The 27400-nt window shown below is 38.2% G+C and overlaps 1 protein-coding gene across 1 annotated transcript; it reads right to left on the bottom strand.

Moving 5' to 3' along the window:
• On the bottom strand, nucleotides 1-26911 carry LOC139719760 (uncharacterized). Its single transcript, XM_071631148.1, has 16 exons — nucleotides 26896-26911; nucleotides 25505-25641; nucleotides 24739-24783; nucleotides 23973-24082; nucleotides 19457-19637; nucleotides 18422-18770; nucleotides 17937-18129; nucleotides 17096-17354; nucleotides 9761-9884; nucleotides 8363-8508; nucleotides 7306-7350; nucleotides 6548-6657; nucleotides 3746-3926; nucleotides 1790-2138; nucleotides 869-1067; nucleotides 1-307 (listed from the first exon to the last, which is right to left on the bottom strand). The coding sequence occupies exons 1-16, from the start codon at nucleotides 26909-26911 to the stop codon at nucleotides 1-3; spliced, it is 2751 nt and encodes a 916-aa protein (XP_071487249.1).
• Nucleotides 26912-27400: the final 489 nt, after the last annotated feature.

The raw sequence follows: 27400 nt of genomic DNA, 5'->3' as shown, positions 1-27400 counted from the left end.
TTATTCATCCGTGGTCGACTTCAAGATGAAACAGAAGACTACGTACAGCCATGACCCCAGGGTGACAAGCATTAAAAGCGCGGAGAGCAGTTTATCGAAGACGAGAGCTGTTTCCCGCCAAGTCATCGCGATGATCTCCTCTTGGTCGCACCTGTCGTCTGTTGCGGGCCGAAATATCGACGGCTGCGCTGCCGGAGTTAGTGTTTTCTGTTTGATCGGTTCGTCGGTTGTGTTCGCCTCGCCTCCTTTGGGGTGAGAAGACTTCTTCGTGCAGATAACGTGATTGTCAAAAGAGGGCGCTACACACCTACAGACGAATAATGAAGGCAAAGACCATGAAACATGACAACTGTTACATTGAAAATATCAAAGTAGAATCTTGATGACATGCCATAACTTTCGGCATGCTTGAACAAGCCATCTTTGTTTCGTAATGTTGAAAATTTAGGTGTCGGAATCAGTTCTTTGCAACACTGCGTTTGGGAGAGCGTACGCTGAAAGCGCTACCCTGGGTATAGGATTATTTGTTATTGTTATTATTGTTAGAATTGTTATTATCATTACCATTATTATCAATTACTGTTAGTAGTGGTCGTATTTCTTGTAGTGATAACGATCCTTGATGGAGCAACACAATGTGAAATATGACAGTGTGAAGACAGTGTCCCTACAGAGTTCTTCACAGTGAGTTGATACGGTGTTTATACTCGACATTCTTATGAACACACTGTGCATGCAGAAGGTTTGCCAAAAATATGGCAGAGTCGACTATGTGAGCGATGATGGTGACATCAATTCTATCTTTAAATTTTTCTCTTAACTCTCATTTTTTGCTTTCATCTTTCTTTTTGAATCTCTGATGACTTACTCTGGTTCCTTTTTCGCTCCCGCGTTTGCATTCACGTAGTGCACACGAGCGTAGAGAGGTACGATGAGTCTGTATCGCATTATGCGCGCCACCCAGCCGGGCAGGCGACTGCGGCCCCCGTGATGGTAGACTCGCAGAACAAGGGTGGCGGTGAGAACCTCTGCACAGCTCAGTCCGATCATCATCACAAAGAAGTTGACTGGTTTGGATTGAGGGAGGGAGGGAGGGAGAGGAGGGAGGGAGAGGAGGGAGGGAAGGAGGGGAATGAGAGAGATAGGGAGGGAGGGATGGGGTAAGGATGGGGAGAGGGAGAACAGATTACACCAACGCGTGGAAAAGATAATTGCGCAGATATCATTATGATTTTACTTCAGATACTTTTCCTGCAATAATATTTATGATAATCATATGGTTGCATATTAAAGTATCCTGCATTTCCGAAAGTTCGTTTATGTACAGAATGCAATTATAGTTTGTTTCTGCACCTTTTGAATGAAGAAAATGTATGTGCTGAAACCCATAGATTTGTTGGCATGTCTGGTTCTACAGTAATTCTGACAGCTCGTCTGTTCCTCTAAAAGCGGAGACAATGAAAACATTAAAAGGAAATAAAATAGCAAACATGAGATGATCTTTATCCCTCTGTGCTGTAGAACGCCGATTTATCGACTAGGGATGATTTTCTTCAGTGACAAATGGTTCAATTATAATCGTGATACCTAAGCGGAGGGGATGTCCGGCAAAATAAAATTTAATAACATAATACTCATACACACAACCACAACGACAAACAACCACAACAATAACAACAACAACAACACCAGGGAGTGCGATAAAAGACACGAAAAATAACAAAAACATAACAACAACAACAACAACGACGACGACGATGACGATGTCGACGTGAACAAGAAAACCTACCCATGATGGAAGTCGTCTCCCCGCTTGGCGGCATCCGATCCGCCACGAGCTGCTGGAAGAGAATCAAGGCCAGGAGGTTACTGACCGCCAGGGTGACCTTCTCACCGGAAGCTGGGTGCAGCCAGCAGACAAGGACGAGGAGCGTGGTGAGGAGAACGGACGGGATGATGATAGTGTGTGTGTAGAAGCCCGACTCCCGGTGGATGTACAGCGTGTACCGGATCGACGACCACGTGCGGTTGTCGCAGCAGGAGTGCACGATCCTGTCCTCGACCAGGGTCTTTTCCAGACTCCATACTCCGTTTCGACGAAACGGATTGAAGTCTTCGAGAGCGTGTGTGAAGTTGATCTGTGGGGTTTGTTCGCCGAAATAAAATATGAGTCTACGGCTAACGTTGGATACTGATCGATTGATTCATGTTTGATTTGGTAAATTGTTTAAGCAAAATGAATTGGGTTTGGTGACCATGAATATCTTCCTTTTTTTTCGTAAGAAGAACCTACATTGTATATTGTGAGGGGGGGGGGGCACTTTCTACAAGCTTCGCTTTTCAGTGGGTCCCCATCTCCATCCTCTGATTGATTTATCGTTATAATGGTTTTTTTTTTGTATGAGCCCCTTCTAAAGTTTAATGCATTCCCTTTTTATTGACTACTTATGTTGAAATTCTTTACTTTCACGTACACTGTTTGTTATCGATTATGTTGCGATGGAGAAAAAAAAATGAAATGAACTGAACTAATTGCGTAATGACAAATGTTAACACTTCTATCTCTCTTTGTACAAGTTCATTTGTAAGGTCGCAACTACAGATCTATCATTTTTAACAAACATTCTGAAAAAGGTACCAGTGGGACTCTAACTTGTTTTCTACTGCTATAATAGCATGTGATTAGTTCGAATCCCACTGGCTTGAATGTGAATTCTCTGTCGATTCAACAGTGAAGACATTAACAAGTTTGAGTGCGCTTAAATGAAGATGAAGTCAAAACGAATGTATTGACAATAATAAAGTGAAAAATAACGTCACTTTAGGTTTTACATTACTTTCTGCATATATATCGACGAAAACTGAAGGAGGAAGATACTCTTTGAATTACAACAACTTAAATCCCTATAATAAGAGCTGACGAGCGACTTGCTCATTTATAATTTCTATTAACATTGACAATTTTCTTTGGTGTTGTTGTTGCTTCATTACCCCTCTCAGTACCACAACTTCGAAATGATCTGAACATCTTGCAGACTCGAGGTTCAATGCGACTGAGAATAACATTGAGGATTGTCAACCACACACACGCGCACATCCCTACAGACACGCAAACAACAAAAACCATCCGGATTCTAAAGCTCTCACATGTGTATATGGATTTTCGTGCCCTACCACCGGTTACTACCAAAAATCAATCAGAAAAATTTAAAGAAACTTACAAAAATGAAAATGTTTTTAGAAAGGATCGAGAGGCGATTGATCAAAAATAATGTTTTAGAGCTTGTCGATGTTTTCCTTTGAATTTGAAGATTTGTGTAACACGTGAGTTCTAACCAGTTGTGAACCGTCTTATAATCTTTCTTTACTGACCCAATCAGAAGTCTACCAGACCCCCTTACAAATTCTATTACTGAAACGACTTCATTTGGCTTACTGAAAATCCGAACATGCAACATATGTACATTGTGCACAATCATCATGAAAATGTTCAGAAACGTTTCTTCAAGTAAAGGAAAATGCAATTCGGGGTTTTGAAGGCTGTCTCTGACTTGCCGTAGATGGGGGTATTGACATCCTTTCTCCACTAGGCTTTCATTTTGTCTACTGACTGAAAAGTTGACTGACGTAATTCATTATCTTAAGCCAAATTTGAGCAATAAAAATACCCAGTATCTATGACACTTTCGGCATGTTAAATGAATGTATTCAATGACATCGCGTTTATTCTGTCAAAATATCTCACCAGATCCGTAGTCAGTGACCACGGGCCGAAAGTAAGATGACACTTCTGGGTGTCGTATGGGAAGTAGGTGATGTTCATCGTGCAGGCTGCTGTGAGGATGGCGGGAAAATACCAGTCAATCTCCCCGTTGCTCCGGGCGAGGAGAAATGTGCGCCCGATACTCATAAAATCCTTGACCACACTGGCGGGCGGAGCAAAGTGTAATTCAATTATTTAGTAGTCATCTATTAAAGGGGAAGGCTAGTAACTGATCAGTGGGAATAAGTGGGTATGCTGGGAGATGATTGTTCCAATCCTTATGGGATTCATTCAAGAGTTCATTGTATATCTATTGTTGTGTGAAAATGATTTGCTTTAGAATGGTCTCATATTCAAGTAATGTGCAGTTTAATGCTTCCAGGTTAGCGTCCCTGGTCAGTGACGGAGCATTAATCTGCACATTACTTGAATATGAGACCGTTCTGAAGCAAATCATTTTCACACAGCAATAGATATACAATGAACTCTTGAATGAATCCCACAAGGATTGGAACAATCATCTCCCAGCATTTCCACTGATTCCCACTGATCAGTTACTAGCCTTCCCCTTTAAGTATTCTTTACCCTTGGTAGCCCCATCAATATAGTTTTTACACTGTTATTCTTGGGGGCCCTGGATGATAATGATAAGGATGATAATGATAACAGAATGATGACAATAATGACGATTATGACAATAATAGTTATTATAGCGATAATAATGATTAACTGTACTTTTACTTATAATAATTATGAATGATAATGATAAAAAGTATGATAATAATACTTACAATAATCATTATTACTAGTGTGATAACAATAACAATTTTCTTATTGATATCGTTAAAACACAGACAGGTTGACAAAAAAAAATGGATAAATTTCAAATCAATTAACATCACTGAACCTTTATCGCTAACAATAATAGATATTTAACCAGATTAAATCATCAACCATGCATGGTCCAAGCAAAATTGAGTTGCAGTAATCCAATAGATAGAGGTCTCATTATGATTTACTGCTGTAAGCCCTACTATCACAAGCTGATGCCAATCCTGCCTGGCGGTACGTCGGCCACAAAGAATAGCTGATGTATAATCAACGCGCCAATGAAGAGTTTATTACGGTTGGCCTCTCCGCCAGAGAGCGTGTGTCGGTGCATTATCGGTTACCAATAATACTCGAGAGATACAACTGCCTTGAAATCATGAGATCGATTATAGGAGCTGCTGCGTCTGCCTTAATTTTGTCTCCCATTACCCTTCCATAGATCCACATGTTATCGATATTTTTGCCTTCTCTTTATAATCGAACTGGAGGGCCAAGGGCATAGTCCCCTTATGGATGAATCAGTAAAAAGTGATTAAACGCCACTTGTCATGCAAGAATGAAATTCATATAGCATTCTACTGCAGAGGGGGAAAGTTCTATGAATTATTCGATAGCAGCAATTAGATATCGCCTTGGTTGTTAATAAAAGGGTAGATTATCTTATCCCTGCTCAGAGAGAGAGAGAGAGAGAGAGAGAGAGAGGGAGGGAGATAGGTGAAAGAGGGAGATAAATTTTTCATATTTCACTCTTAGTCGAATGTAGTTCGAAGTTCAAAACATTCGTTTTTTTAAATTGAATAATATGAATATCATAACATGGTTGGACATTTTCCGTATTGCATGAACAAGGTAATATATTCCGTCAATGTATTGCATATCGGAGTTAAAGTATGATGCGTTAGCCCTTGCTATTGTTCATCTAAGATGTTTAAAGGTTTCTAAGTGAATACTTTGAAGCGAAAGAAGATCATAAATTATCATGCATAGCATACAATGCGTAGCAGACGATAGATTATGTTATCATTATATTTATTATGTTTCGGCACAGGAGAAAAAGCATCCTATTATAGATAATTGTAGATCGTTGTGAAATCAACATTTTTTTCCCATACTGTCACCATTAACTATTATGAAGTTGTTGTCGTCGTCGCGTGCGACTAGGTTCAAATAAACTGAACGCTGCACATCCTTTTTAATTACGAAAATCGGAGGAGCGTGAGTCTATGTAGCAAAATGCGTGTGTTGTTATGCATGTGCCTCTCGATTAAGTTGCATGGCCAAATTGATTTTGAATACAGGGATACCCTGCTCGGATTGACAGTGTGTATTGGTATAGCCTATACCGCATCATTTTTCGAAGCGCACAATAGATTTAATGATCGGGTGTCATAGAAACGGTCTATGGCGAATTAATGAAACGAGAAAAAGAGAATCTAGCTGTTAGCAAGCAAACATTTGTACCTTATCCATTTGAGATTTAGAAGGAAAACAAATGATTGCTAAAATCTGCGACAGTCATTCAGTAACATGTCATGCAGTCATGATGAATTTTCCAATCCTTTCCAGTGAATAAAAGCGTAAGTAATGTCATATTATGAAGGACTGTTAAAAGCATGCCCCATTCACTAATTACTATCCTTTTGCTTCATCGTGTACCACACATTTTAGGTTAAATAAAGTAGAAGCGGAGCATATTTTCAGTCATTACCTCTCAAATGCCATCTTTGATGCTGCGGTTTTGAAGGCCGATTTATCATCTTTTCGATTCACTTTCAAAATACCCACAGAGACAAAGAAACACAAATAATAACCAGACAAAGTAAAAGCAAACAAGAAACAAACGCACAAACACTGAAATTAATTATAAAAAAATAATGCTGAACAGTGCATGGCATGTTGTACAAGAAATTTGATCATGGTGCACGATTGATATGGACTTATGATGTGACTTACTTTTCATAAAGCATGATGTCTGGTTCCCAAATATCTTCTTGCCTCACTGTAACGAGATCTATGCCACCATAGTCTTCTGGAACCCACGTCATTTTCTCGTCTCGCCATCTCTATGTGACGTCACAGAAACGAGAAAACCACCAAAGATATAAAAGTAATTATGCGGAATTTCTCTTTTTTTGCTCTCCTATCCATCAAAGAGACTTCCAAATCTTTCATGTCTATATTGTTATTCTTTTTATTAGAAAATAGATCTAATCTTGTTAAGAGAACAAACTCAAATTATGTCTGTAGTGTTAAGATAATGAAAGCCGTAAAAAAAAAAAAAAAAAAAAATTTTCACAAATTTTTCAACAAGTCAAGGGAAAAAAACAATTTCCATTCTGATTTATTTGCAAATAGAGCTGAGATTTTAAAAAAGATGCTGATTTTGGGGTGCACAAAACGTTTTTATGACTTGATTTTAGAGAATATGGGTGAAATAACAACTACGTAATTCCCCTTAAAAGTGTTTAGTTTCACCTCTACGAAACCATTCATATTTCCAATGCAGATGAATAAAGAGAAATGTGAAAATTAGTTATCAATGGAAATCTTATTTCGTCAGTCGCAGTGGTGATTACTCATCGACCATGATGTGCAGTCGATTGCAATTAGAGATGATAAAAAAGAAAGACTAAAACGAACCGAGCTTTAAAAAAACAACAGCTCACAAAATATCCCTAATGAAACTAAGGAAGAAAAAAAATCGAACTCACCATTCTAACGGAAGCTGAGAGCTTGAGTTGCTGTAAAGATTCATCCTAACAACGGAAACATTCAGTATCAATACTGATATAAGTTCTGACAATTCAGTCTTGGAAAGCAGAAATTTACGGCAAAAATATCAAGCTCGATCCTATCTGATCTGCTACCAAATTATGCATATATATTTTAGTTAAGGTGTACTAAACAAAATCTAATATACCAAGAATAATAGTTTGATATTTTCATTCTAAATCATGCAGCATCAGAGTGTGATTAGATTCTGCTAGCATACTCTGAGAAGTCTCTCCTGTTTTTATTATAATTGTGCAGATATTTGACGTGAAAATTCGACTTGACAAAGAGAAAATGAAAATAGAATTCCGAGATTCGACTTACTACTGCAAATATATCCTTTTGTCTTCGAAAACATGATACTTTTTATTGTAGATGCGAGAATATTAACATGGAGTTTAACATCTCAATTAAGCCTTTTTGTGCAAAGAATTTAAGGTCAAGATAAGAAACAAGAAGGACTTGCTTTAACAGCAAAAATGAAAAAAAAAATCAAAGTTGAAATTGACTTAACATGAATATTCTTTAGAATATTGCAATTATAAACCTCTCTCATACATGCACATTTAGATGGCATAGCTTCATCTGACATCTTTCCTTGTAGTTAAATCATGCGGGTAAAACTGATATAATTATTTCTGAACAAATACAACCACAGACTAACTGCATAAGATAATTGCTCTGATTCATTCTAAGAAAGGAGATGTAGTGAAATCTGTGTCCGTGAATGAGAGAGTTGACATCATGTTGCCATGAATTCAGTACTTGCCAATATTTACCATATACATTTTCTTTGTGATCTGTGTTACTGATAATCTTACATTTGTCTTGATATCTTAATTTCTGTTCATCAAGCCAAGTTCAAGGTTGGAAGATTTCCTTCTACAAGGCTGAAAGATTAGAGTAGTACAAGCATTAAATGCAAAGACACATGATACCACAAGCAATACGATATAACAAAATCAAGCCGAAAATACGTAGTTCCAAAAACCGTACGAATTTGATTAATTCCCTGGTGAGAAAACGAAAGGTGACATCAGTTGGTTCATTGGCGTCATTGACGGGTCTGTCCGAGGTAGGACCATAGTTGTCAAGCAGCATAGTGCTGAGTTTATTCTGAACACTCTGGTTGTATGACAGCGCTGTGAGAATCAAAAAATAAAAGGAGGGGGATGGAGGGGGGGGGGGGGGTAAAAGAGATTATATCTATAAATACAGTGATATCCTTCAATACCAAAGTATTGCTCATTAGCCTTGCTCTTTTGATGATAATCACATTCGAAATAATTAAAAAGATCGTGTTTTTAATTTGGAAAAATTAATCATACAGCTCATCAAACTTGGGGAGATAATACAAAATCGCATGTGCCCGTATTCATTCCTTTTTTTCGGCCAAGTGGAAAGCTGCTCGCTTAACCTAATGAGTTCTCATTTTATGCACCCACCACTATGGGTTGCCATAACAACGCCAAACATCTACCGAAATATCCCTCGTATCATCAAGAATTACCTCCAAGTGACTACGTATCATCGCCATTTATTCGCACCTCTAGACCGTGGTCTGGTATGCAACTATAACTGTTTCGAGGGATTGCCTGATATCCTCATGGTACAAACAAAACAAAACTTAACATATCAACTCCCAAAACATGTGTATGGAGGCTTGATGGCTTTCCCTTTATCTCTTCATTAAAGTATCTACTATTGATTGTTACTGGCACATAAATAAGGTATAGATTAAAAATTCTCTTTCGTTTTGAGCAGTTTGCTGCTCACGTACTACAATGGTTTTGGTTGTAGAATCAAAATAAATCTGTGAATCGTCTTAAATCGCTTGGTGTTGGATATCTCAGCCATTTCAAACCCGATTTTCATCAAGTAAATTATCAATTTTTCACAGAATGCTTATGGTATGTTCTTTGATATTTCATAAAAGTGGTTTCTAATTATCTCGCCAAAAGTTAAAACTTGAAACCCCATTGCAACCAAAACTATGCTATCCCTTTAAACATTCAATATGCTCTCAGCTTACGCAAGAAAGCAGACAAAATGACTACTTTTCTCCAGACAGAAACTTTTTGCATTCCTCCTTCAATTTTACAACTTCTACAACTTTATATTCACGAACATAATACCAGTGGGAGATAGACATCAGTGCCTTAGATAGTGTGGATTCAAATTCAGTGCATTTGCCTTGAAATGCAGACCTCTTGAAACTTCGAACGTCATGCGCGAATGATAACGTTAACAAATGAATCCACGACAACCATATCAGACGATGCAGCGTGAATACTGTTTGTGCTCTTTTCATCTTTAGATCTACCATACATTGTTTCACTTATAAAGTCAGGACATTATTCAAAGCATTATTACAAGGAAAAGTCATTAACTTACCATGAGTGACTGCTAGTTGGGCAGCGATAAGCAGGAAAAACTGCACGACGCTGCCCGCCAAATGGATTTTGAAGTACATCCTTTGTAGTTGACAGATCATGGACACCAAGACTGGAGACAATTTCTTGCAGGATTAAGATGACAATCATCAGATGTTTCTATGGAATCCTATATTTGAACATGTATTCATCCTCTCCCATTCTACCACGTTTTTGCGAGGAAACATGGCACAGTTATTCCACATTGAAGACCTCACTGGTATAGGAAACGCATCATGTCCTGCGATGAGAGCCACAGCCTGCTTAACTTTCGCTTAGCAAGTATACCTACGGGCAGCAGCTCCAATATCACTTGGCGCACGAAATCAATTTTGAACGATCCGTTTTCCTTCCCATTTTTTTGCCTACCTTTCATTTGGGGCCCCCGTTGATACACAAACGTGTCGCAGTTTATACCACGTTGAAACCAATGTGACGATCCGCACCATTTAGTGATTAACCAATTTATTGAATTGAGTGGGCATGGAGTGATTAAAGAGAAAGAAAACTAAACATTACTCAAGTATATAATTATATTCACGGCAGCTGTTGCCACTGCACTGTACACTCCGGCATGTGGAGTTTCAGAGGCTAAAAGACTCTCCATGTTGGTGTATTCAAAAGGGTAAATAAAAAAACATACACACACACAAAAGGGAGCAGACACATAATAATCATATGCAAATCGGTAAATGAGTAACCAACTATACTGTATACACACAAACACACACACAGGCACACACATGCACGAGAGCGAGCGAACATTATAATCAAATGGCCCAAAGGATCAAGTTGGTGGTTGCTTGTTTTTTTACAAATCAAAAGCAATGGCAAAAAAAAGGACAATGGCAAAGAAGTACAGAATGAATGATTAAATGAATGCGTTTCAAAAACTCAAATTATCTGGTTAGCTAATAGGAGTTTTGTATGGTGCTGTGCACCTTTTTCTTGTTCCTGTCAATGTCAATGTTTAAGTTGTCTGACGAAAACACGTTCTGTCGTTTTGGATCAATCACTTCCCAGGGAATGGAGGATGATTTAGAAAAGGGTTAATCAAAATGTCATGGTAAAAGAGCTTTCGATCTGGAGGGGTCTATTCCCTCTATTTGTATATTGTGGACTAGTAGTACTTATATAGAAAGCAAAAAAGAAATAGATATTATATTTATGCAAAAATGAATAATAAGGCCGTTGGAAAGCAGAGACACTACAAACTTGATTTGTTCTGTATATCATTTCAACAGTTTGATATTATTCTACTCAGATAACTAATTCAAAGGAAGAAACTACAACTCCTCCAACCTAATAATCGCTCTAACCGCAATATGTCTGATATTAAAGTCGACCTACCATTGACAATAATGACCTTCCCCCTCACAGTCTCCTCCCCCTCCCCTTCCCCCACTAATAGAAGCGCTGAACTGCTTTTATTTCTTTTTTTTCGGGGGGGGGGCATTAAAGAGAAAAAAAAGAAAAGAAAACCCCTGAAGAGTTCGACAACAAAGAGGATATCTCGCAACATAACCCCCTTTACCATCATTTTCATAAGTAAAGGTGGTAAAACACTTGATGTGATCCGTCTCTTTCTCTCTGTCTCTATCTCTTCCTATTTCTCTATCTCGGTATCTTTCTCTATCTCTTTCTATTTCTCTATCTCCGTCTCTTTCTCTATCTCTTCCAATTGCTCTATCTCCGTTTCTTTCTCTATCTATTCTTATTTCTCTATCTCCGTCTCTTTCTTTATTTCTTTCTATTTCTCTATCTCGGTCTCTTTCTCTCTCTCTTTCCATTTCTCTATCTCCGTCTCTTTCTCTATCTCTTTCTATTTCTCTATCTCCCTCTCTTTCTCTATCTCTTTCTCTTTTTCTCCCTCCGCCTCTGTCTCTGTCTCTCCGTCTCTGTCTCTCTGTCTGCCTTTTTTTCGGGGGGGGGGTGTCTATGTCTATGTCTATCTCTATCTCTGTTTCTATCTCTTTCTATTTTTCTGTCTCCGTCTTTTTCTCTTTCTCTTTCTATTATCTCTCTCCCTCTCTTTCTCTGTCTCTTTCTATTTCTCTATCTCCGTCTCCCTCTCTTTCTCTTATTATATCTCTTTCTATTTCTCTTCACCCCCCCCCTCTCTCTCTCGCTCAGGCTGCAGTCTCATTTCGACATCGAGGGAGATATTTAACCAACACTTATCACTTGTCTCCTCTTCTATCTTCTGCTGATTGCGCGTTTGTGTGTGCACGTCTGTGTGTGTTTCGCATCCTGACATGGCTCCATAGCGACTGGCCGTGACAAAGTGATATCCAACATCCGGAATTCATTCACAAAATATCTGTTTCATCTCGGACATACATCATGAACTTATCAGTAAGTGGTTAATCAACATGGGACGTCTATATCGTTAACTGCGTGGAGTAAAGTGTATCTGGATGATCACACGCGACACTGTGAGGTTGAAACTGGGAAAATCGATTGCCAGAAGCCGATATAAATCCACAAAAGGCATATCTGTAATGTTTTGTGCGTATATATATGTGTGTGTGTGTGTGTGTGTGTGTGTGTGTGTGTGTCCCTGTGTGTGTGTGTGTGTGTGTGTGTGTGTGTGTGTGTGTGTGTGCGTCCGTATGTGTGTATGTGTTTCATCAACTGAGCTCAGGAAATGATAGTAGTAGTGCCTTATGACAACGCATTATCATAAGTGACGAAGAAAGATGGAGAAGGGACATTTCCGCTACCAAGACTACGGCACGTTTGGTAAGCACAGAGCGACATTGATTTGCGATCTTTGCTCTGTCTGATGAAGGCAAAATAGTATACAAATATTCAATGTTTATGAGTGCGAGGGTACGGAACATTGCAGGAGCGTGCATGTTTTTTCAATTTATTCAATAACGCAAAGTTTAATAGAACGGTTAAACTTGCACCGAATGTAATATTCGAACCGTGGCACGAATGTTAAAACATTAAATATTTGCCTTATACAACACACGATATAGGCCTGGTCTAGACCAAAATAAATCTGGGAGGAGGACTATAAGAGTTTAGCTATTTAGATCTTTATATAAAAGATATCTTGTAATTTGATTGGTTGTTTGAGATTAATCATTTAGCTAATTTCACTATGACATTATCATCCGTGCAATATTGTAGCTCCATTTACCGTTCAATATTGTGACTCCATTTACCATTGGACTAATACAATTTGATCCATTGCAGGCACGCCGAGAGCCCGGCTCACTACGCATGTAAAACTCTTGCGTTTGCAGTCTGTGTGTAAGGTTATGCGACAGCGCGATAGCGTGAAACGCTCAGCGAGCGATCTCTCGATCTCAGATTCTCTCCTGTTTCTAAATCAATAAAACATTAAATGACGAAGATTTATTTTAGGCGTCATAATTATAAAACATAAATGTATTTCATTCATATAATGGACAGAATATTTCAGTCGGCGAAAGATAAAACCTTTGATCCATTCAACAAGGCGGAGATCAATCCATCTCTCGCCTCATGAAATATTCTGTCCATTGCACTTAAAAACATTCATTAACCTTTTCTTTGCCGGAGGTTTTGGACAATGTGTATGACACCATGGAGTTTTCTGTGCCAGTGGACATTCAACGCACACCAAGAGTTAAACCGAAAGGACAATGATGATTAGTCCCGTTTGCTTAATAATCGAGTATCTGAATATAAGAACGACGCAAGTCCATGGAATGCCATTTCGAGTAAACTTAAAAAAAACTTCATATCTTTTTATATGTCTAATAATATTCTATTCAACTGTGGTGAGAAGGCAACATTGTAGATACAAATTAGAACATATATCATTATCACAATTAACATTTACATTAATTGTGGAGAGGCCATTTTGTGTGATGGACTTGGGTCGTTCTTTGAATCATATATAGTATAGGCTGTTATATGAAATGAGAGAAGCGATGAGAGAGGGCGCTATAATATGAATGTAAGAATGATGACTCAAGTCCAGGACTTGGGTCATTCTTACATTCATATAAGATTTCACTCATTCGTTTCAGGCACTTCTGGGGGTAATTAGGATTTATCATTTATACACAAGATGAGGCCATGCATAAGCTACAATTTGCCATGTCAAACGGAATTGGCCCAAAATTGGACTTTGGTAGTTCTTATATTCAGGTCTTCAATTTTAGTTTGGGGGAAAAAATCGACATAAATGTTTTTATACAACAATGTGGCAGTCCAAGAAAGAAAGAAGATAGTAACTGTGTTACATGCCTATGTAACTGGGCATACATATAATCTGGTGGAATTCAACATATTCCATTAACATAAACACTACCTATAGTGCATAGTTAGTTTTTATCTATGCACAATTTTTTAATTTAAATGTTATTACCAACTCTCTAGCGGAGAAGAATGACACTATTTTGTGTAGCTTTCCATGTTCTCTCTCTCTCTCTCTCTCTCTCTTTTCATACTGGTACATGCATGATCTCTCCGTCATTCTTCCACAAAGACGAATGCCTCACGCTTTCCTGTATATGTCAATAATCCGATAATCTTCGTTTTTGACATGACACCACTGTCATTGATACGGTAATATGATTGCGGCTACATGGACTAATTAGTTTACTTTTTTTGTAATGACGGCTGACAATCATTTAAAGGTATTGTTTCCCATTCGTAGCAGTGATTAACTTTTTTTTTTTTTTGAAATGACAAGATATCTCTTCGAGATATTATTGTCTTCTCTGCTTAATATCACGTTCTCACCCATGGGCATGTGCTCCTATAGCAATCACCAAAACAGAATACTAGTAGTCAGATTGATTTGCAAAATTAGTGTATTCACCATGTTCGGCATGGGTCTTGTCCTCCGTATTGGTTATATAAGGGATTATTGACAATACGAAAACCCAACGACTAATGAGGCAAATTCTGACATTAGATTGACACATCGAGTCATAAAGGTCATGGACAGCAGTGTAACCATTTCATCTCGTGCATTTACCATTGAGAACACATCACCAATGGCTCATAAATGACTATGATATTAAAGGCTGATGTGTCTGAATTTAATTCATCGTGGCTCCGACACACGGTAATAAGGGACAGCAGTCAAATAAATTTGATATGTGACAAGCTGTCGTGGTCCGAGCGACTCTAGAAAAGCCAAGAAGACATCAAAGCACGTTCGATGAATACGCAGAGGCCATTAAGGTTAACAGTGTATATATATATATATATATATATATATATATATATATGACGGCTGTTTGGGGAAATATGCAGGTGGAATAATCTAATAGGATTTTTTTGTAATGTTTAGATATGAAATATTAGACAGACAGAAAGTGACAAATGATACATCATTTCAAACGTGATAAAGACTCGTGAAAGAAGCTTTAAAAGGACATCACAGCGCTGACGCTCGGAAGGTTGCTTTATTTGATTTGCTTCAACACTTTGTTTACACGGCATTCTATGGAATTATGTGTGTATATGGTGCAAAATGCTACTCTGGCAACCTAAGAGTTAACGTCACTTGTCAAATAATTTTATCAAAGAATACTGCCGGAGCAAGGACTCTTTTTTTTTTTTTTTTTGCTATTTAACTACAATTATCATCTAAAGGATTCGTGAATACCGACACCACATAAAGACGACTTCAACTGTGCAATATTTGATGGGTATAGCGACGTTCTGTAAAATGCATTGCTTATTACTCGATGCAATCAATGTACAAATTCAGAGCTATTTATTTTATCGGTCGCTCCAACCTGTTCATAGCACCGACAGTAGGCTCGCAAAGACAAGCGTGAAGATTATGGGTCCGTACAATGTACCTATACTATTCGTATATGAATATCCTGTCAATACTGTACACCAATGATAGACTAAAAAGCATTCGAAGTACGCATATACCACTGAACCAACCAAACAAAAGGGAGTCGTTCAAACGGATTTGACATACTAGTACTCAATGATTTCCACAAACGCCATTACTCAACACTTGATTTTCTCTCCACAGAAATCATGATCATGCAATGCCATGGATATTTCGTTGGCATGTACACTGTAAAAACATCGGTGTTAGATTTAACACCATGGGTGTTAAATCTGACACCGATCAAACTTCAATAGAGGACCACACCCACAGGTGTTGAAGATGCACTGTGATGGTGTTGAAAAGTATTCACCTGACACTTCGTGGTGTTAATTTGACACTGTACCTGGTGTTATTTTGACACTGTACTGGTGTTAATTCAAAAATGACACCACATGGTGTTGATTTGATATTTGTTGGTGTTAATATCAATGGTTTAACACCCGTCCAGCTTCAAAAAGAGACCACACCAGCTGGTGTTACTGTGGTGTAAATTTATTTTCACATTTTTTCAATAATCTAGTATTTCAATTGTAAAATTCTTGATCGTCTTGTTTAAATTAAAAATCAACAAGAAGTGCAGTTACTAAGAAACTCTTCAAAAAACAGTTTTATATTTGGAAATGACACCCGGAGGTGTTAATTTAACACCATAAATGAGCACCGAAAATTTAACACCAGCTCGGTGTTCACTATTTAACACCGGACTTTTTGCAGTGTATCGATTGAGCAAAAGAGATACACAACAGTTTCTTGGCTTGGCGGTACACTTGCTGTCTAAACTAAATTTAAATTACAGGATTAAGTTTGAATAACACTAGATATGAATGAATGGAATTAAAATCGTATTTTACTTTGTGGTTTAAAGTTCCTCTAATTAGCAAAGAAACAGTGGAACAAACTTCAATGTGATAACAGATGAGATGAATGAATCACGAGCAACAGACTTGAAACTGCATCAACGCACAATGCTGACGCTAGATAGCATCATAGTAATTTGATTTTGATGTAAATAGTTCAATTTTACCCTCAATAAAACATACAAAACATGACATCTGGTTTAACTTGTGTTCACAATCTTAAACTAAGGATGTGGCCTATATATCGTGGCCTGTCCCATGTGATTGATTGATTGTTGATAGATTGATGGATTGATGGATTGATCGGTTGAATAATTGATTGATTGATTGATTGATTGATTGATTGATTGATTAACTGATTGATTTGAACTTATCCCACTTTGTGGTCACAAAAAGCAAGTAAGAAAACATAACTGAATTACAATGATTATTACTATCACATAACAATATGTCTTTTTACGACGTAAAAAACTCGTATACTTTACCAAGTAGTTTAAGTATATGCTCTAACATATATACTTAAAAAATAGGGGTGTGACTAGATATCATTGTGGTTCTGCAGCACGAAGCTAATCACAACCGCTAGCCAGGCGACAACGATGGCGACGAGGAGCAGGGTGAAGAGGATCTTGTCGCAGACGATCGCTGCCTCTCGCCACGTCAAGGCGGTCACTTCCGGAAAGTCATCCGAAGCTTCCCGAAGTTCGTTCGGGTCCCGAATATCCCATGAACGGCTACAGCCTTTCCTTGTGGCAACATATCGTGTGTTGACTTGCTCACCGATGCTCTCCGTTGTCTCCGATCGTCCGATTTTTGAAGTAACATCTGATATGACCGATCTATATCATCATGTGCACATTAGTAAAAATGTTTGTATGAATAGTAACAATACAATGACTCTTTTCAACTCTGCAGGAATGTAGCTAAACAGTTACTAATGGTCAAGTTAAATACTTAACGTGAGAGCGAGTTTCAATCAAGACTTTAATATAATAGGACTATTAGATAGAAACAGTAACTTTTGCACCTCTTGAACACGGTAAGCAAAGCCATATTTATAACCTCTATCCTGTAAAGAATCAAACAATATTTGTGATTTTATGCTTGGAATCTAAGGTGCGAAATAAATAATCCATGAAAAGTGCACCTACGAAAAAAAACCACCTAATCTATCATCACAAATTAAATGCTGATTTTGTATCTGCTGATAGGGCCTACAGTGTATGATGTACAAAAGAAAGAGCTAATTTGAAATGTTTCCCTGTCATGAAAAAAAAAAACACCAGCAATGCACTGACGTCATATTTTTCGCGTGTGTGTTTGTGTTCGCGTGTGTGTGTACGCGCCCGCGCGCGAGTGCTTGTGCGTGGAGGGTGGGGCCATATGCTTTAAACTGAAAAAAAAAATCATTTTACACTCACTGCTGGTGATGTATTCCAATGGTCACAAGACATCGTTCGTTGCCATAGAGACGCCGGATGAAGGGTCTCAGCATCCAGCGTCTCACCCAGGAGGGGAGCGGGTGATGTCCGCCCATGTGGTGTACACGAAGGACAATGATAGCGCAGAGGACTTCCGTGCAACTCAGTGCAATCATTGTGATGAAGAAATTTACTGCCAAAAAGAAGAAGAAGAAAAAGAAGAAGAAGAAGAAGAAGACAAAGAAGAAGACAAAGAAGAAGAAATAGAAGAAGAAGAAGAAGAAGAAGATAAAAACTCTAATGTACCTCAAACACACTTACATACATGCACACATACATTTTTTTCTACCCTTCCTTTAAGCATCGGTAATCTTGCATTGAGCATGATGAAACTTTAAAATTCAAATTCAGAATGTACGTTTTGGATGACACTCCCGTGGTATAACGCAGTCGAGGAGAGTCAATACAAGGGTCACAACTCTTACCAAGTATTGACGTTGACTTTCCGCTGGGCGGCATCCGGTCAGACACGAGCTGCTGGAAGAGAATCAAAGCCAGGAGGTTACTGACCGCCAGGGTGACCTTCTCACCGGAAGCTGGGTGCAGCCAACAGCCAAGCGCCATCAACGACGTGAGGAAAATAGAGGGTACGATGATCGTCCGTGTGTAGAAACCGGACTCCCTTCGTAGGCAAAGCGTGTAGCGTATGATGGGATAGTTACGCGACCTGTTGTAGAAACCGTTTTCAGAGAGCGTTTTCTCCAATGACCAGACTCCATTTTGTTGAAAGGCAATGTACGTTGAGTCAGCCTCCGTCGAAATGTGGAAGTCGACCTACAGACGAGAAAAAAAAGGAGAAAATGAGTTTGAAACAAAAAGGAATGTATAAGAATGAGCATAAAAAAAAATGATTTGGCAACCATCTCAAAACATTGTCCTTTTAATCTGATGCATAATAGATGCAGTGAATGAAACTTATGAAAAATATTGTCTTTTTCGATGAACAACATTTGAAAAAAAATGTCTTGCTGTCAACCTAATGCAATTCAGACTTCAACAGGAAAGTATCCGCATTAAAACAATATCCTACCAATTTGTTACAGTTCCATTACACCAAGCAGAATTCATTATATGAAAAGGGAGATTACTGGTGTGGAATCGGATGTCGGGTGCCTTTAACAGTGATTGAAACTGGGTCAAATAAATGAGAGTGTTGGAGCGAACCGTCCTTGAGCGTTTCAATTTCTGCTGATAGATTCTGAATTCTCAGCGCATATATTCATAATAATGTTTCATGAGGTAGAGTTGTGAATTTTCAGGTCTGGTGACAGACGTGCATCGCGCTATTTCGCCAGAGAGGGCGCGCTTTATGCTATCTCTGCCCGATCCCGTGGCGGGAGATGGATTTATAACGTATTTGTGTACTCTCTTGGTTGGCGCCGAAAAGCCATAACCTTAGAGATAGCAAAGAGTTACTACCAAGGAGCTTTTGAAGGTCCTTAGTACTACGTCCAAGATACCTGATTTGCGGCCAGCGTCCACGGTCCAATCTGCATGTGGCACTTTTGGACGTCGTAAGGAAAGTACGTGATATCGACTGGACATGCCGCTGTCATTACAACCAAGACATACCAGTCCATTGACCCGTTGCTCGACACGTGGATGTAGGTATCCGAGTAGCTGATAAAATCCTTCACGACACTGAAGAAAGTTGAGATGAATCTCAACAGTGTTAATGTGATCAAAATGAATCGGTATTGTGTTCAGTGAATGGTTGTGATAAGGACCTTCTTTACCCGATTGAGGACGGCCTGATTTTGCTACAACACGCATTTCCAATAGACACCTGCCCGAGTATAGGCCTACTCGGGACTCGTCCTTAACGAGTTACAGTACTTGAGTTCTTTTGTAATGATTAAGACTCGTAACAACAAGTTCAACAACAAGTGTTTGGGCTTTAGTAATAACTAGTTTGCTGCCTCTTAAATTTTATGGTAGTTTCATTTCCTTGTGAGACATAGAGATATTGCGTTTCTCGAAATGATGAGCTCTCTATTAGCTTTGCTAACCATAAATTGTGATACATCTCGTTAATACCTTCCAACGTGACTAAGATGGGCTTGTTCGTTGGCTGGGCGCCAACGACAGATTTTGGGTCTAACCGTGCTCTACCACCAGATATCGTCAGACCAATGCTTTGCTATGCTTGGTTTTGGCGTTTTTTGTTTTTTGTTTTACTGCTGTTGTTGTTTTTGATGGTTTTACCCTATTTCAAGGGTGCCGAGTCCGGATCGTGCATTGTTTGCACCCTTGATGTGCTTAAGATAAATGGCAGAATTACGGTGCCGCCAAAATCTGAAATTCTTATGTGTCCATTTCTCTCTCTAAAAGAAAAACACAATAGAAATTATGGTTTTACAGTATTCCAACGATGCTGAATTCGGATCTCAATGATTCAGTAACTCCCGCATCCTTGAGAGTTTTGAGATATTAAGAATCAAGTAATCTCACAATTTTTATTATTGCAATAATTAGTAAAAAGAAATCTAAACTTATAAGGGAGATTGATCGCAGGGTGTGAGAAACAATAACTTTTATTTTTATAACATGCATTTCAGTTGAGCGAATTTGTCAAATCAGCCTAAATGTTATTCAAAATGGCCGCTGCAATAGTAATTACAGTTTGTATACCGGTACTCCCGATAGTGCATGCCTCATAGGATATTTTCACACCTCCTCGTATTGAAAAGGTTCATAGATTGTTTAAAACCTCATGGAAGATTTTATGAAAGTCTGACGCTTACATCTACGAACCAAAAAGACACAAAAATAATGGCTGTTATGGTGGCCAGTAAGTAAAGAAAACAATAATCACTCACACTTCGCGTGTCATACTTCTCCATGCACTACATCTACTCAATACACTTCATAAAACTCACTGTATATTGCCTACCTACATCAATACCAGGATCACTCCCTCCAACTGTCCATACAAGACTACTGATTGACAACGAAATATGTACCCCATGGGTCATATCACTACCTATCAAAATTTGAGCAGAAAAAAAATACACAAAACATTCTGCTTCGTGCTTACCTGGAGTCCAATCTGCAGAACCAACTACGATGGAAAAAAAAAAATGTCTACCTATCATCGCCTCGATCACTACCCCATAATCCTCAACAAAACCAGTGCAGGCCAACAACATTATGCCCACCCTGCTTTAAAGGTAGGGGATACCTTTTACAGACCTCCCACAATGCAGCAAAACATTAGATATGAACCTCAGGGGACTTGTTTAGGCCACTGCTGAGAAATTTGGAAGTCAACAGTTATCTACAATTTGAATAATGCACAAAACTCAACTACTCAGTAGTTCTGTGTGTCAGCCACACTTAAACCTTTTTGTTGCAGTCTTCTGTATTTTTTTTTAATCTATAAACACAAATCTAAAAGTATAAGAGCTGATGTAATAACATATAGAGTGTGTGGCAGGAATGTACACATAGGTATATAGAAATGTTTGTAAGTTTTGATGAACTTTCTTCACAAAAAAATACATGATGGACACGCATGCAGTGCATGGGTCTGCAAAGGTAGCCTAGTAATGTACTGGAATTTACGATGAGCCCCGAAAAAAATTCAATTCAAAATCTAACGGTCAATAAAAATGTACTAAATGTTACCTTCCATTTTCAATACTTTATGGGAGTTTCTAAAATGATACTCTCTTCAACATACCACTGTATTTATACAACTCTTCATTTAAGGCCTGCAAATGGGATTCCCTACCTTTAAAAGCAGCGAATGAATACGGCAGAAGACCTCGACACCATTCAAATTGCGGTATTCTTACGTAATCCGTAGTCCTATAGAAAGCCTGACTAGTAGCATTATCCGCTGTCCATCTCAGCCTTCTGAACTTAAATTCTCGACAATACTGGAAGAATACTTGGTGGCAAAGTTCCTTTTTAATGGTGACGGGCAAGGTCTATACCAACAGGTGCATTGAAGCTGTCATCCCTATTCACAACATGTTGTACACAGAGTCACTTGAACGCCGGGATTGTGACTTAAAAGGGGTTAATTTTTTATTTGGTAGCTACATTATGGGCATTTGATCCGGACAATAAAGAGTTTTGTCTAATTGAAACTCGCAAATCTTTTTCGCATCATCCTACTTTAATTTGATTATGCTGTTAGACATTGTCTTGTCTAGATTTTCGAGAAAGCGGCTGGTACGAAAAGACTAAGCTATTCGGGATGTTGGACACTGCCCTGTTCAATTTTTCGAGAAAGTGGCTGGCATGAAAAGACTAGGCTACTCGGGATCATTCATGCAGAACACTCAGAGTCAATAAAAGAGATGCAACCCCCGGATCAGTACATTTTTTAAACGCATATATATATATACACACACATTATCAAGAATTTATATAATAAGCATAGTGATATATAGATATATACTTATATTATTGCGTCTTTACACAAGCCCATATTTTTCTATACGATATGAAACCAATATAATATATCGTTATGTATACAATATATACTCAATATATATTTATATTGCTTTGAATCTATGTAACATGAACCCATATATACATTGTTATGAATAACATTACATAAGTATTAATATATAAATGAACCAACCTATACAGTTATGAACCCAACACATCGCTACATCCCCATTTCATCTAACAATCCACCCATCCTCACTAACAACACATAATTTTATATAAAGAACATGTACATTGTGGGGAAAATTGTCCATGGATAGATCCCCATTTAAATAGAACAATAGAATAGAATAGATGGTCGGGCGGAATTCTCCCTCATGGTCGCCATGAGTGGACGTGCAGTACGAGCCCCTCAAGCATGGCTTATTGTCGACACACCCGTCACAGCAACAATACCCGCGTATACCCGCGTACACACACACAGACCACCGCCACCACTACAGCAAGATGCGAATGTGCACGAAGCACCATACACATCACCATCAAATTATCACGAACCACACTCAACACACACATCACCACCACCACCATACCACCGACCATACCACCAACACAGACCAAAACGCTTCATGAAATGTCCCCCAGGAAGATAGCGAATGAGCAGAAGCACCATTCACATCACATCACCATTCACCATCACGATCCACACAATAAACATGATCAACAACCACAAACGGCACCACCATGCATAACCCCGAGAGAAGGGCGATCTGTAGTAGATCTGAAGGAATATTTGTAAGCCCGCATCCTCATCCACACTTACGTCTAGTAAAACCATGTCAAGCAATCACAAACCAATACCAATAACTTCTCCTCGCACTCATATAAAACCCATAAACGAATTATTGCAAAACAACATACCGGGTAAAGAGATGAGAATGCTGAACACGAAACTGGACCGCACCTTATTTCAGATGTTATTTATATATTATATGTGATATTATTTATATAATCTGATATTTGCTATCTAAAAATGACTGATATTGCCCTTTTTTAGGGTACTGAATCCAAACCTGGATGAATCAACTCTTACATCCTTAAGAGGGAAGTAGCAGGCATTTTGGTTGCCAGTTTGTTGACCGTCGTCTTGAATGTTTCAGAACTTTCAAGCACGAAAGAGCTGCATTACTCAGATTCGGATTCAGCACCCTCGAAGTAGGTTGAAACTATCAAATTGTTTCCAATCTTCATCGTTTGTAAGAAAATATGGAAATTTCAGTTAAGGCATCCATTTCGGTATGACTGCAAGAGTTGCATCATCCAGATTTGGATTCAGTACCCCCGAAAGAGGGTAAAACCATACACACACACACACACACACACACACACACACACACACACGCACACGCACACACACACGCACACGCACACACACACACACACGCACACGCACACACACACACACACACGCACACGCACACGCACACGCACACAAACAATGGGCGGACGATAAAACAACGTTCACCTTCTAGCACCCATACTAAAATCGGTAATTAGTCAGACGGGGGTACTCACTTCTCGTACAAGGCGATATCGGGCAGCCAGACATCTGGTCCCTTGACCATTACGATATCGACTCCCCCGAATTCTTCCGGGTCCCAGGTCATCTTTTCGTCTCTCCATATCTGGATGATTGCAGGGAAATATGTGAATCAAGCAAACCATGAAAGCTTGTGATCACATGAGGAATAACAGCCTTCCAATTGTCACCTACCTATGACTATTCTTCCCTGTGTGTTTTTTTTCCTTACCTGTAGAAAAGTGTTTTGCCTGAGCAAATTATTTTCCTTATCTTCCCTGGAAGTATTTCTCTTTGGTGAAACGTCTTACATTTTGCTGGCAGTGGTGAAGGGAAGTACTCAAAATGAGATGCCGTTTTAAGTCATGATGATAATTTACTTTTGCTTTACCTCCTCTACTCTGATCTTTTCCATTCTCAATTTTCTTTTTAAATGGAAGGATCCATGAATTCATGAAGGAAGAGTGATCAACTGACAATCAAGACTTCGCTCATCACTCAAGAAATTTACAATAAATGACTCCTCAGCGAGTGGAAATGTTAAGTAAAAAGAAAGACACGAACTGGAAGAGTGAGCACGATAAATATATATTCTCATCATGAATTTCCAATGTTCTTTGTGCATGATTATACTAGTAGAAGGATAGAGGGCGCTGCTCAAAAAGGAACAGCAACCTTCCGAGCCCTGACGGAACATTTCAGTGGGAAGAAGAAAGTAACAAAATATTTCGATCTAAAAATAAAATGCTATTGAATTCTCACCATTCGGACAGATGCAGATATTTGAACGGTTTGTTGTCCCTCGTCCTCGGTATCAAGAACAACATAATACAAATGAAAATGAGATAATTAGAAAGATATACATTGATTTGCGCTTTATAAATTGATTATTGTTATATTATAATTTAAATCTGGCCCAATAGATAAATGGGTATGCATTTTAACAAAAACTGAGAGCATAAGTATGTTTAGTAAAATTTATGCTTAAACATTTCTCAAAAAGTTTGTGGTATTCAATAAAGGCAGTAATGGCGGAAACATACTTATCATCAAGCAAAAAGAGAAAAAAGAAAAGAAAAAAGAAATGACAATCATAACTTTGCAAACTTCGAAAGCAAACCAAAGATTTGATATTTAGTTTTTCGAGAATTAGACTAAAACTGGCTGAAAAGGAGCTATGGATTGCTTAAACGCACGCTGGCGACGTATTTGCTCCTACATTAACTACTTAACATCAACATAATGATTGTTTTTCACGTTTTCACATTCTATTGTTTACGTGTGCACATTTATGTCAAGGACTTGAACTGTTGTAAACAGTATCGATGTGAACAATTACATATTATTACCCATTACCCATTATTAATTTTATTACGAGATTGTATGAAAGAAAGCGAGAGTGAGAAAATGAAATAATGGTTACAAAGTATAAAACAACGGAAGACATTTTCATACTTTGAATCATCTTTCCGTTCAACAAAGAATATGCTTATCATTCCCCATTTCTCGTCTGGTTTTGGTGACTTACAAACTTGATGAGTTCTCTGGGAAGAAGCCTGAATGAAATGTCAACGATGTCGCTTCTTTCACGCACCGGACGGACGCTTCGGGGACCGTAGTTATCAAGTAGTTGGGAAAGCAGCTTTGTTTGTGGGCTAATATCGCCTGAATTTGAAAGAAATAGTCACTTTTTTTGTAAGACACATTTTCTAGTGTATAGTGATCGTACTGACAGAAATGCTAAATGGTGCTATAATGAAAAGAAAAAGGAAGGTTTCAAACGTTGAGAGCATGCCAACCAATGCCGAATATATACTATGCTTTTGCAAGTAACGACACAATGCTGCTTGATTCTGCTCAAAAGGTTTTCGGTCCCACGTTATTGTTTTATAAATACTATACATTGGTATAATATCATATTTCTTATGTGCGCTCTATACCATTCTTATTTCTAGTATGATATTCTGTAAAAGCTGAAAGGAAGTGTTTTACGATGAGACCTGAACATAGACTACTCATTGTTCTTGATGCTGCTGCCCCCTTGTGTTCTGCCTTATACAGGTTCAACGGACATAACAACTTTGATCGATGTCCCTGGTTATTTGAATTCGACATGGGAGAGTATCATTAAAACATTTAGTCGCCTGTAACTTTTGGTGGTAGCACTGTTGCTTGTTACATTTTTATACAAATACAACATTATTTTATCTCACAATCTATCTCACGATGTCATTAGAACATAATGATGACTACATTGTATTTCTATAACTTATCGGATGTGCAATATCTAAAACAGAGTTAAGTGTACGTGCTTTATTCTGGGTATATATTTGGAGTTTTGATATATGGTAGGTTGTATGCTCTGTCGAAATTATACATATTATATTACGATGAATGTCTTGTGATTCGCGATTATATCATTATTTTTTTTCTCAATGTTCTATGAATCAGATTTTAAATGCGACAACTTTAGTGCTCTACAGTAAACCAAATAATTGGATTGAATTGAAATCAACTGAATACCTATGCAGAGTTCTAAACGAAAGACCTTAGCTTCTAATTGATATGCGACTAATTTGAATAAGCACTAGACATACCCAGCTTCTGGGAATACTACCTTGAGGGGGAAAAAGAGGCAAAAAAGATACCATGAAGAAAAGAATTCGATTTTGCCTAAAAGAACCGTCACAAATTAGTATCGCAAGGTTTTTGATCGATGGTTACATAAAAATGCGTATGAATCATAATTGATTCAAATGTCAAAATAACGCTGTCAAATTGTTATAGTAACAAGATGGCATAGTTATGCTAAACACAACTGTACTCATATAGTTGTGTTTATATATTATGATATACATCCGTTTATAAACACATTTATTCTTGTAAACATTTAATCAAGTGTAGCTTATCGTCACTTACTGTTGGTAGTTGTCATGCTTGCGATGAGGAGAAATCCCAAGAATATTTTACGACCACACATAACTTCCGCGATTGCTCTGAAAATTGTTTTCAATAATTAATTCGCCAGGCAACTGCATCCAATGATAAGTTGAGGTATTCCAGGAAAGGGGATCATAAATGGTGTTGTTTCCCAACAGCTGCAATGAGCTTTGTTTCTGTATTTGAACCCACTGGAGACGTTGGCATCACGATGCATTAATTCCATAAAGAAAATCACTCAGTAGTCAATTCCACCGGCTCTGGAGGCGAGTTTTGAGGTTTTCTTAGTACTTTGATTGGAAGTAAGAACAATGACGTTGTTATCTACATTTTAGGAACGAGAAAATCAGTCACAAGTAATAATGCAAGGTTTATATCAAATGACCTATGTAATGTAAACACATGTAATGTCTTTTGTTAATCATGTCAATAACATGGTGACATACATCTTATGTGAGATTAGTCTTGGCAAAGGTGCATTCCA

The sequence above is a fragment of the Diadema antillarum genome, unplaced genomic scaffold (assembly GCF_040938485.1).
Source record: "Diadema antillarum isolate AM-2024a unplaced genomic scaffold, OU_Dant_1.0 scf00000114, whole genome shotgun sequence".
Lineage (NCBI taxonomy): Eukaryota > Metazoa > Echinodermata > Echinoidea > Diadematoida > Diadematidae > Diadema > Diadema antillarum.
This window is presented reverse-complemented; position numbering and strand designations above follow the sequence as displayed.